General features: G+C 44.2%; 1 protein-coding gene across 4 annotated transcripts in view; it reads left to right on the top strand.

Moving 5' to 3' along the window:
• APC2 (APC regulator of WNT signaling pathway 2) overlaps window positions 1-13,563 on the top strand; it is an 86,841-nt gene that overhangs the window by 47,030 nt on the left and 26,248 nt on the right. For all 4 annotated transcript variants that reach the window (XM_056516744.1, XM_056516755.1, XM_056516761.1 and 1 more), the window contains 2 exons: window positions 9,022-9,117; window positions 9,250-9,389. In XM_056516744.1, the coding sequence (XP_056372719.1) occupies window positions 9,022-9,117; window positions 9,250-9,389 (236 nt within the window). The remainder of the gene's footprint in view (window positions 1-9,021; window positions 9,118-9,249; window positions 9,390-13,563) is intronic.

Here is a 13,563-nt window from a genome sequence, read left to right as displayed (position 1 = left end):
GTAGGGTCATGATTAGAGATGAGCAAACTTTTGAAAAATTTAATTCCACCGATTCGCCATATTTTCCTAAAAAAATTGGTTAGATCCAAATTTCTTTGCGGCGAATCTATATTAAAAACAGCTATTTCTGGCCTATCGAGAGCCTCAATTTTTTGTTCTAACTCGCATATGGAGTGTGCTGGGGTAGTGAAATAATACTGTTATTCAGTATGATATGCAGATTACAGGCATCGCTTTTAGAATCGCCCGCAGAGCGGCACAATCACAGAGCCTGGAGGTGGCATCAGTATAAGGAGACCATATAGTGGCTGAATGACACAGCATGGAGGTGTTGGCAGCATGAGGAGACCATTTAGTGGCTAAATCACACAGTGTGGAGGTGTTGGCAGCATGAGGAGACCATTTAGTGGCTGAATGGCACAGCTTGGATGTGGCTGAAGTATGAGGAGACAATATAGTGGCTGAATGACACAGCGTGGGGGTGTTGGCAGCATGAGGAGACCATATAGTGGCTGAATGACACAGCGTGGAGGTGTTGGCAGCATAAGGAGACCATATAGTGGCTGAATGACACAGCTTGGATGTGGCTGAAGCATGAGGAGACCATATAGTGGCTGAATGACATAGCGTGGAGGTGTTGGCAGCATGAGGAGACAATTTAGTTGCTAAATGACACAGTGTGGAGGTGTTGGCAGCATGAGGAGACCATTTAGTGGCTGAATGGCACAGCTTGGATGTGGCTGAAGCATGAGGAGACCATATAGTGGCTGAATGACACAGCGTGGAGGTGTTGGCAGCATGAGGAGACCATATAGTGGCCAAATGACACAGCGTGGAGGTGTTGGCAGCATAAGGAGACCATTTAGTGGCTGAATGGCACAGCTTGGATGTGGCTGAATGACACAGCATGGAGGTGTTGGCAGCATGAGGAGACCATATAGTGGCCAAATGACACAGCGTGGAGGTGTTGGCAGCATAAGGAGACCATATAGTGACTGAATGACACAGCTTGGATGTGGCTGAAGCATGAGGAGACCATATAGTGGCTGAATGACATAGCGTGGAGGTGTTGACAGCATGAAGAGACCATATAGTGGCTAAATGACACAGCGTGGAGGTGTTGGCAGCACAAGGAGACTATTTAGTGGCTGAATGGCACAGCTTGGATGCGGCTGAATAACACAGCATGGAGGTGTTGGCAGCATGAGGAGACCATATAGTGGCCAAATGACACAGCGTATAGGTGTTGGCAGCATAAGGAGACCATATAGTGGCTGAATGACACAGCGTGGAGGTGTTGGCAGCATGAAGAGACCATATAGTGGCTAAATGACACAGCGTGGAGGTGTTGGCAGCATGAGGAAACTATATAGTGGCTGAATGACACAGCATGGAGGTGGCAGCAGCATGAGTAGACACTAGGGCTTCACAATCCCTAAGATTAAAAGATTAATTTTGAAATTTCAATTTAATATTTATCCTAGTGCTACCATAAAATTTTTTAGGCCCAGGCCCAGCAGCATCAGTAAACCATATATTGGCTGAATGACACAGCCTGGAGGTGGCTGAAGCATGAGGAGACCATATAGTGGCTGAATGGCACAGCCTGGAGTTGGCAGAAGCATGATAAGACCATTAAAATTTAAGATTTTTAAATAGAAATTTAAGATTTTTAAATTAAGGATTTTTTAATTGAAATTTTAACTCCCAAGTTTTATTGTCCCGGACCCCGGCATGTGGGTACAAAGGACCAAATATAACAAGGAGTCACATGTCACATGGCAGCACAATGACAGAGCCTGGAGGTGGCATCAGTATGAGGAGACCATATAGTGGCTGAATGACTGCCTGGAGTTTGTGGCAGCATGGGGAGACCATATAGTGTCTGAATGGCACAGACTGGAGTTGGCTGAAGCATGAGGAGACCATATAGTGTCTGAATGGCACAGCCTGGTGTTGGCTGAAGCATGAGGAGACCATATAGTGTCTGAATGGCACAGCCTGGAGGTGGCTGAAGCATGAGGAAACCATATAGTGGCTGAATTGCACAGCCTGGAGGTGGCTGAAGCATGAAAAGACCATATAGTGGCTGAATGGTACAGCCTGGAGTTGGCTGAACCATGAGAAGAGACCATATAGTGGCTGAATGAGACAGCCTGGAGGTGGCAGCATCAGGAGTCCTGAAAGTGACCCGGTGACAGAGTAGTGCGGTGGGTGGCAATACCAGTACCCGGTGACAAAGGTGGGTAAAAAAAGGTCTCATGCGGAGGAATGTTTGTAACTGGGGAGCAGCGCCTTAAATCTGTTTGGCACTATCCATATTTGTGAAGTGTTGGTGTGGCAACTACCAATGCCTGATGCATCAGGCATTGGTAGTTGGAAATCCTGGCTGATCCATGCCTGATTCATCTTCAAAAAGGTCAGTCTCTCCACATTTTTCGTGGAAAGACGAGTTCTCCCTGAGGTGACTAAACACCCGCTCTGATGGCACACTACTGCTCGGGCAATACAGCTTTTCCAGCGCAAACTCTGCTAGTTGCGGCCACAAATCAAATTTGGCTGCCCAGAAGTCCAGAGCAACTTCAAGGTGTGTTGGCATGGGCATCAGTGATGAGCGGCATTGCCCATATTCGAATTTGCGATATTTCGCGAATATATAGACGAATATTTGTCCTATATTCGCAAATTTTGCGTATTTGTTATATTCGCATTTGCGAATATTCGCATATTCGAGGAAGAAAACAGTGAGGGGGTGGGCAACTTTACTATTGGTTGCTAGGGATGTTGTTGATAACCTCTGACAAGTGTATTTGCATCATTCTAAATGACCCACAAGTGAAAAGAAGGAATATGCGAATATTCACATATGCGAATATTCGCACATGTGAATATTCACATAAGCAAATATGCGCATATGCGAATATTCACATATGCGAAAAAAGTGAATATTCGCAATTTCAAATATATAGCGAATATATTCGCAATATTGGTGAATTTGCGATATTCGTGATAAAAATTCACGCCCAACACTAATAGGCATGTCAAGTTATGCCACCATCTGCTGGTTCAGGTCCTGCTCCAGGTCTACCTGCTGCTGATGAGTTGCTTCACTATGCGGGTGAAGAAAGCTACTCATCAGACACTGTAGACTCAGGCTCCTGCTGATGGAGCTGGTACTGCACTGAGACTTGTCTGGGCAGTGGAGGCGGAGGACACGGTGGAGGATGAGGATGCGGAGTTGCACACTAATGGCCTGAGAGCATGGAGGAGGAAGCGGCGTGACCTGTCCATGTTGGTGTTGTGGCTGTGCAGGAACCACATTCACCCAGTGAGCCGTAAAGGACATTTATTGTCCCTGACCATAGTTACAGCTCCAGACATCGGCACTGCCATGCACTTTGGTACACACCGACAGGCTCAAGGACTGGCCCACCTTCTCTTTCACAAAATTGTGCAGGGCTGGTACTGCCTTCTTTGCAAAGAAATGAAGGCTTGGCACTCTCCACCTCGCCTCGATACAAGCCATCAGTTCTCTGAAAGGTGCAGAGTCCACTACTTGAAAAGGGAGGGACTGCAGCACCAGCAACTTGGACAGGAGCACATTCAGCTTCTGCGCCATTGGATGAGTGGGCGCATACTGTTGTCTCTTTGACATGGCTTCGCCGATGGATTGTTGGCGGAATGGCTGACTAAAAGTAGGAGGAGAAGGAGCATCTGGAGCGACAGAAGGAGGGTATGACACACACAGCTCCCTTCGGCTGAGGTGGTGGAGCCTTGGCTGGCTGAAACAGGGAGCGGCATGCCACTGGGTGATGCAGCAGACTGGACCACTACATTGGAGCCACGGTTCTCCCAGGCCGCTTTATGGTGGTGAAACATATGTTGACGCAGGGCCATGGTGCCAACATTGGGACCCTGGCCACACTTCACCTTCTGCCAACATATCTTGCATGTGACTATGTGAACTTCCTCCGGATGCTTGATGAAAACCTGCCACCCCACCGAGAAGCTGATTTTCACGTCAACAGTCCACACTAATCGACGGATACTGCCACCGTCTACAGGAACCCCTGTTCCACTACCTCCCGGGAAGGTAGGCTGCCGCGAAGCAGGTGGTCTTCCCGGGCACGTTTGGCTCCAGAATTTCCACTTCTGCCACCATGCTGACTGCCAACCATGCTATCACCTTGCTGGCTCAGCTGCTGCCTCACGGGCAACCTGCAACTCTCTTCTCCTGATGATGATGAAGCCCCTTCTGCACCTGGCTCCCAATTGCAATCAGCTTCATCATCATCAACAAGTGTCTGCACGTCACTGATGTCCTCCTCAGGATCCTCAACAGTGTCTGCTTCAGAACCCCTCCCATTGACATGAATCGAGGGGGGGTGGCGTGACGTCACGTCCCCTGTCCCGGAAACCTGGAGGTTTCCGAAACTGGAGACGCAGCTCCTGCATTGAATGCAGGTGCTGCAGGGAGATCACGGGGGGTCCCAGCGGTGGGCCCCCGCGATCAGACATCAAATCCCCTATCCTTTGGATAGGGGATAAAATGTTTTTGCCCGGAATACCCCTTTAAAAAAAACGCATTTTAGTAAAACACCAGCCAGTGATTACTTATGCCTGGACGTTCACAGTATCTAGTCCCTTGACAGATTAACAGGTACAAAATAGTACACTACTTAGATGTACATATGTGGTATGCACTTATGAGGGCAGAAATATGCAGTACAGTACGCTTAAAAAAAGTATTTTAGTAAAACACCAGTCAGTGATTACTTTTGCCTGGACTTTTACAGTATCTAGGCCCTTGACAGATTAACAGGTACAAAATAGTACACTATTAGATGTACGTATGTGGTATGCACTTATGAGGCCAGAAAAATGCACTACAGTACACTTAAAAAAGTATCTGAGTAAAAACACCAGCTGGTGAATACTTTTGCCTGGACTTTCACAGTATCTAGGCCCTTGACAGATTAACAGGTACAAAATAGTACACTATTAGATGTACGTATGTGGTATGCACTTATGAGGCCAGAAAAATGCACTACAGTACACTTAAAAAAGTATCTGAGTAAAAACACCCGCCAGTGATTACTTTTGTCTATCCCTTCACAGATTAACAGGTACAAAATAGTACACTACGTAGATGTAAGTATGTGGTATGCACTTTTGAGGGCAGAAAAATGCACTACTGTACGCTTAAAAAACATATTTTTGCACAACACCAGCAGTACACAACAGTGCTGCAACACACAGTCTCTGTGTACTAAACACAAAATTGCACTCTTTCACAGACTATTAGGAATGGACTGCTGGGTATGTATTATACCATCTACAGACTAGTATAACCAGCAGACCATTTGTGGTGGAACAAACAGGGCAGAAAAATGCGCTACAGCTGGTGATTACTTTTGGCTGTCCTTTCACAGTATGTAGGCCCTTGACAGATTAACAGGTACAAAATAGTACACTACTTAGATATAGGTATGTGGTATGGATTTATGAGGGCAGAAAAATGCGCTACTGTGCGCTTAATAAACACCAGCCAATGATTACTTTTGGCTGTCCTTTCACAGTATGTAGGCCCTTGACAGATTAACAGGTACAAAATAGTATACCACTTTGATGTAGGTATGTGGTATGCACTTATGAGGGCAGAAAAATGTGCTACATAAAAAAAAAAAAATTACCAGCAGTACACAACAATGCTGGAGCACACAGTCACTGTGTACTAAAAGCAAAATTGCAAAAAGCCTCTCTCAAATAATATTAGGAATGGAGTTGTGGAACATAGACACAGATTTGCCCTAAAAAATTATTTCTCCCTCCCGTGAAAACGTTTCTGCAGCTGAGGCAACACACAGCTCTCTGCCCCTCTCTGTAATACAATGCAGTTCACAGTGACTGAGGGGTTAATCGCTGCAGTAAGAATTAATTTCTGTGCAAAAACGCTGTGCTCTGTGTCCTACAGAAGGCTGAGGTAACTAAGAGGTGAAACGCTGCTGCAACAAGCTTTTCTGTGTAACACACACAGCGATGTCCGTCCTATCTCTCTGCAGCAGTAATGACTGAAATGACGAGCCGCAAAATGGCTTCCGAATATATAGGGGTGACTGGCTGCTGATAGGCTGCATCCTGCATGTGATTCAGGGTCATTCCGCCTACTTTCCTTCCCGCCATGCCTTCCCAGCGTTCCTTGCCCCATGTACTGAGATGTGGATTCGCCATTTTAGATTCCCTGGAGCCTGGACCGCACTAAATGGAGTTTAAAGGACAACTGTAGTGGTACACATTTATAAATGCCCGTGCCCAGGCCTCAAAAATAAACAAAATAAACTCATACATACCTTCCTACGAGCCCCCGTTGGTCTGGCACAGGCCTCACGGTCCGGCAGTGCTGACATCATTCCACTTCCTGGGAACGGGGACGCCGCAGAGCCGTCGGCGTATGACAGGCCGTACCGATGTCCCGCCCCAGCCTGTGATAGGATGAGCCCACTGTCATGTAAGGAGCTCTGGCCGGCTTCTTACATGACAGTGGGCTCAGCCTATCACAGGCGGGGGCAGAAAATCGTTACGGCCGGTGATACACCAACGGGGGCTCGTAGGAAGGTATGTATGAGTTTATTTAGTTTATTTTTGAGGCACGGGCATATATAAAATGTGTACCACTACAGTTGCCCTTTAATGAAACGATTCGCGCGATATTCTCCATTCGTTGCAAATCGAATATTTCATTAAATTCATAATGAATTCGGGTTCGTCAGCTTCGATTTGCTCATCTCTAGTCATGAAGCTTTTTCAACTGAAAAGTCCATGTACATATAGCCATAGCAGCCAATATGGGGCCCAGAGGTTAAAGGGCATAAGTAGAAATGAATAAATGAACGGATAAAAGCATCACATATCAAAGAGGCCACTAGGTGCTGGATAGCATTAAGCCACTAACTAGGTACAATGTTTTTTAAGCCAGAGTGGGACACCTTAAAGGGGTTCTAAGGTGGAAAGCCTTTTTTTTTTTAATCAAATGGTGTCAAAAAGTTAAACAGATTTGTAAATTACTTTTTTTTTAATCTTAATCCTTCCAGTACTTATCAGCTGCTGTATACTACAGAGGAAGTTCTTTTCTGCCTGACCACAGTGCTCTCTCCTAACATCTCGGTCCATGTCAGGAACTGTCTGGAGCAGGAGCGGTTTGCCATGGGGATTTATTCCTAATCTAGACAGTTCCTCACTCTCATTTCCCTAGGATGTGAGAGCCTACAGGCACCTAGTGATGCAAGAGTGAATATTTTAAATATTTGTTACAGGGGAGGGCCAGAGCGGGGAATATGGAGGAGGCAGGGGAGCGTGGCTAGCCAGCTCCCCACCTCAATTGTGCATACCTGTGCAATGCAGCTAGAAGATTAACGAGGGAAGTGCTCATGCCACTGGACAGAACACTGGGGAGGCCTCACTTGGAGTATTGTGCGCAGTACTGGAGGCCATATCTCCAGAAGGATATAGATATTTGGAGAGAGTTTAGAGAAGAGCTACTAAACTAGTACATGGATTGCAGGATAAAACTCACCAGGAAAGGACCTTAACATGTATAGTTTGGAAGAAAGAAGAGACAGAGGGGATACGATAGAGACTTTTAAATACATAAAGGGAATGAACACGGTAAAGGAGAAGAGTATATTTAAAAGAAGAAAAACTACCACAAGAGGACATAGTTTTAAATTAGAGGAGCAAAGGTTTAAAAGTAATATGAGGAAGTATTACTTTACTGAGAGAGTAGTGGATGCATGGAATAGCCTTCCTGCAGAGATGTTAGCGGCAAATACAGTGAAGGAGTTTAAGCTTGCATCAGATAGGCATATGGTTATCCTTCATATAAGACAGGGCCAGGGACTATTGATAGGATTCGGGATATTGGGCAGACTAGATGGGCCAAATGGTTCTTAAAGTGGTATTCCAGCCCAAAAATTTTTTTATATATCAACTGGCTCCAGAAAGTTAAACAGATTTGTAAATTACTTCTATTAAAAAATCTTAATCTTTCCAATAATTATCAGCTGCTGAAGTTGAGCTGTTGTTTTCTGTCTGGCAACAGTGCTCTCTGCTGACATCTCTGCTTGTCTCAGGAACTGCACAGAGTAGTAGAGAGTAAACTGCGCGGTTCCCGAGACACGTGTCATCAGAGAGCACTTAGACAGAAAAGAACAACTCAACTTCAGCAGCTCATAAGTACTGAAAGTATTAAGATTCTTTAATAGAAGTAATTTACAAATCTAAAACCATAGAAGGAGGAGAGAGCACACCGTGCAGCTAAACGTGCAGTCATACGATACCGCTGGTGTACACTGGCAGCCTCCGGACCCGATAAATTATAAAGCAGCACCTGCGGGGTGCACACACTAGATAAAGTATCCAATAATACAATGAAAAAGAGGTAGCGTGCACTCACCGCGGGTAAACAGCTGCAGGCCCAAGGTCCGGGATCACCATGACCGTGGTGATCCCGGACCTTGGGCCTGCAGCTGTTTACCCGCGGTGAGTGCACGCTACCTCTTTTTCATTGTAATTTACAAATCTGTTTAACTTTCTGGAGCCAGTTGATATATATATATAAAAAAAATGTCCTGGATAACCCCTTTAACTGCCGACACATTCTATGTTTCTATAACTACTGCGATACTTCATCAATACAATAAGTGACCTGCAATTTAATGCTGTTCACCTGCACTAAAAAATCAGGTTATTGGGTTTAGTGTGAGTGACCAGCCTGTCAGTTTCATTTTAATGGAAGGGATTTTAAGGTAGCCTAAATTTATGAGTGTAGGAGACTTGACCCACTAGGGAGACTATATGGCTACTTTTGTTCAAAAAACAATACAATCATTTGAGGAATGTGGATGGAAAGAATATTAATTCCCTTTTTTTTTTTTTTTATAATTTACAGCATCCCGTAATGTACACTAAGTAATTGCATACACAAAAGACAACCTAAAAATTCACATAACTTCTTTGTTTTAGCCCCAGTGCCCGTGGAACCACAGATTTGCCAAGCCAGCTGTGCCATCATGAAATTTTCATTTGATGAGGAATATCGAAGAGCAATGAATGAGCTAGGTAGGTGTTCAATCCTTATAGCTCCCAAACATACATTGGAAAATTAATTTTTCCTGAGGCAACATGAGAGAATGTATTATGAGACTTTGCATGCCTTTTATTGTAAAAATTTTTTCTCTTCCATTCTTTTAGGTGGTCTGCAAGCAATTGCAGAGCTTCTAGAGGTAGACTACCAGATGCACCATATGACCAATGATCCCCTAAACTTGGCATTGCGGCGCTATGCGGGAATGGCACTTACTAATCTCACTTTTGGGGATGTTGTTAACAAGGTGAGAATCATAATTTAGAATTTACTCTGGCATGACTACAGATTATTTAAATATACACAGTATATTGTTTTCTTGTTTTCTTTTGATCATAATGCTTAAGACATATATTGCCCATGTTATTCATGCATTGGCAATTAAATTTTCCTGGCTGTATATAGCTACCACTATCGGATTTAAAGATAGATTGAAGTTGGAACTCCAGCACCAAATATTCCACAGTAGGGTAAAAGTTAAAACCAATCTATATTTATTAAATATATACCAAAAACATCATCAAAGGATGTGGTGCACAACAAGAAACCAAACTTATTCACTTAGTAATAGAGAGTGACATTTATAGCACAGCAAATTTATCTTTGCTGAAATGGACAACAAACATGGACAAGGCACTATGGAGCATGGAGGAAACATACAAAGTGGGATTTATAATAATAGTGTGACGAACCTAGTAAACATTGTAATGTAATGAAGCCATTATGAATTTTTGCTGGCTGGGTACTAGTATCAGTCATACTTATTTGTTGCATATTGCTGCAAATGCGTCTCCATTCACACAAGTATTTCATAATAAGACCTCCCAAGGAGAAAGGAGACTGGGGAGAGTACACTAAATGCAATGGGTGTCAAGTAGAGATGAGCGAACTTTTGAAAAATTCCATTTGGCCAATTTGCCGAATTTTTTGAAAAAATGTGGTTCAATCTGAACTTATTCGCGGCGAATCTATATTAAAAACGGCTATTTCTGTACTACAATAGGGGTGTAGAATACTTTGCTTTGTTCGAGCACGCATATGGAGTGTGCTGGGGTAGTGAAATAATACTGTTATTCAGTATGACAGATTACAGGCATCACTTTTAGAATCACTGTCACAGAGCGGCACAATGACAGAGCCTGGAGGTGGCATCAGTATGAAGAGACCATATAGTGGCTGAATGACACAGCGTGGAGGTGTTGGCAGCATGAGGAGATCATATAGTGGCTGAATCACACAGCGTGGAGGTGTTGGCAGCATGAGGAGACCATATGGGGGCTGAATGACACAGCTTGGATGTGGCTAAAGCATGAGGAGACCATATAGTGTCTGAATGGCACAGCCTGGAGTTGTCAGCAGCATGAGTAGACACTAGGGCTTCACAATACCTAAGATTAAAAGGCAAATTTTGAAATTTAAATTGAAGATTTAGGGTAGTTAGTGCTACCATAAAACTTTTTTAGGCCCAGATACCAGGCCCTGCAGCATCAGTAAACCATATATTGGCTGAATGACACAGCCTAGAGTTGGCTGAAGCATCAGGAGACCATATAGTGTCTGAATGGCACAGCCTGGAGTTGGCAGCAGCATGAGTAGACACTAGGGCTTCACAATACCTAAGATTAAAAGACGAATGTTGACATTTAAATTGAAGATTTAGGGTAGCTAGTGCTACCATAAATTTTTTTTAGGCCCAGACCCAGGTTCAGCAGCATCAGTAAACCATATATTGGCTGAACGATACAGCTTGGATATGGCTGAAGCATGAGGAGACCATATAGTGGCTGAATGACACAGCGTGAAGGTGTTGGCAGCATGAGGAAACCATATAGTGGCTGAATCACACAGCGTGGAGGTGTTGGCAGCATGAGGAGACCATATGGTGGCTGAATGACACAGCTTGGATGTGGCTGAAGCATGAGGAGACCATATAGTGTCTGAATGGAACAGCCTGGAGTTGGCAGCAGCATGAGTAGACACTAGGGCTTCCCAATCCCTAAGATTAAAAGACACATTTTTAAATTTAAATTGAAGATTTAGGGTAGCTAGTGCTACCATAAACATTTTTTTAGACCCAGGCCCAACAGCATCAGTAAACCATATATTGGCTGAATGACACACCCTGGAGTTGGCTGAAGCATCAGGAGACCATATAGTGTCTGAATGGCACAGCTTGGAGTTGGCAGCAGCATGAGGAGACACTAGGGCTTCACAATACCTAAGATCAAAAGACAAATTTTGAAATTTAAATTGGAGATTTAGTGTAGCTAGCGCTACCATAAACATTTTTTAGACCCACGCCCAGCAGCATCAGTAAACCATATATTGGTTGAATGACACAGCCTGGAGTTGGCTGAAGCATCAGGAGACCATACAGTGTCTGAATGGCAGAGCCTGGAGTTGGCAGAAGCATGAGGAGACCATTAAAAAATGTAAGATTTTGAAATTGAAATTTACGATATTGAAATTAAGGATTTTGAAATTGAAATTTCACTACTCAGCCTCACATACTTATTGCGGGGAGTGCAATACGCTTCACTACGCTTAAAACGGTCTTTGTCTAGAACAGTAGCAGGTCTGTACTTTTGCCTGTCCTTTTACAGTATCTAGGCCCTTGACAGATTAACAGGTACAAAATAGTACACTACTTAGATGTACATATCTGGTATGCACTTATGAGGGCAGAAAAATGCGCTACAGTACACTTAAAAAAGTATCTGAGTAAAAACACCAGCAGGTGAGTACTTTTGCCAGGACTTTCGCAGGATGTAGGCCCTTGATAGATTAACAGGCACAAAATAGTACACCACTTAGGAGTAGGTATGTGGTATTCACTTATGAGGGCAGAAAAATGTGGTAAAGTACGCTTAAAAAAACTTATTTTAGTAAAACACCAGCTGGTGATTACTTTTGCCTGGACTTTCACAGTATGTAGGCCCTTGACAGATTAACAGGTACACAATAGTACACTACTTAGATGTACATATGCGGTATGCACTTATGAGGGCAGAAAAATGCAGTACAGTACGCTTAAAAAACATATTTTTGCACAACACCGGCAGAACACAACAGTGCTGCAGCACAAAAAAATCTTTGTACTAAACACAAAATTTCCCTCTGTCAAAGACTATTAGGAATGGACTGCTGGGTATTATACCATCTACAGACTAGTATAACCAGCAGATGATTTGTTGTGGAACAAAGACACAGAATAGCGCTGAAAAATTATTCCTGCCTCCTTTGCTAAGGTTTATGAAGTTGAGGCAGCTTGTTGAAATGTATGAGGCAACACACAGCTATCTGCCCCTCTCTGTAATACAATGCCGAAGAAAGTAACTGGAAGGTTAATGGCTGCAGTAAAATTCCTTTTAAGTGGAAAAAAACAATGCTCTCTGTCCACCAGAACGCTGATGTAACTAGGATGTGAAACGCTGCTGGAATGAGCTTTTCTGTGTAACACACAGCGATGCCTGTCCTATCTGTATGCAGTGTAATGAATGATATGACGAGCTGCAAAATGGCTGCCGAATATATAGGGCTGTGGCATCACATGGGTGACTGGCTGCTGATAGGCTGCATCCTGCATGTGATTCAGGGTCATCCCGCCTACTTTCCTTCCTGCCTTCCCAGCGTTCCTTGCCCCATGTACTGACATGTGGATCCGCTATTTTAGATGCCCTGGAACCTGGACCGCAGTAAATGGAGTTTAATTAAGCGGTTTGCGGTATTTGCATTCGTTGCGAATTGAATATTTCATGAAATTCGTAACGAATTTGGGTTTGTCAGCTTCGATTCGCTCATCTCTAGTAGCAAGTGTCAGGAACAGCAGTCTGTCAATATAGCAAGGCAGCAGAAATACTAGGTCATCATTATCAGCAATACCTGCGGGGTGCATGCTCTAGATAAAGTACCTTGTAAATGGCAATACTAAAGAGCAAACATGCACTCACCACAAGGAAAGTATCTGCACGTCCGGGAGTCCGGGATCTTGCAGAGATGATGTGGAGCGCTCAGAGCCTCTGAGCCCTCCACAACGTCTCTGCAAGATCCCGTGATCCTGGCCGTGCAGATACTTTCCTCGCAGTGGGTGTGCGTGTATGCTCTTTTGTATTGCTATTTCATAATAAGGGTTACAATAATATCACAGTCTTCAATACATAATGGGGAAGATTTATCAAGACCTGTGTAGAGGAAAAGTGATGCAGTTTCCCATAGAAACCATTCAGAGGGATTTAACCTCATCAGGACGCAGGGCGTATGCATACGCCCTGCATCCTGAGTCCTTAAGGACGCAGGGTGTATCCATATGCCTGTGGGAATTCCGGTCCCCGCCGCTCACCGGGGGGGTTCTGAGTCAATTCAGACCTGCGATTTGTGGCTCTTCAGGGTCAATCGGGTCTCCCGGTGACGCGGAAAAAAAA

Source organism: Hyla sarda, chromosome 1, assembly GCF_029499605.1.
Source record: "Hyla sarda isolate aHylSar1 chromosome 1, aHylSar1.hap1, whole genome shotgun sequence".
Lineage (NCBI taxonomy): Eukaryota > Metazoa > Chordata > Amphibia > Anura > Hylidae > Hyla > Hyla sarda.
The sequence above is the reverse complement of the archived record's forward strand: the minus strand, read 5'-3'. Positions and strand labels throughout refer to the sequence as shown.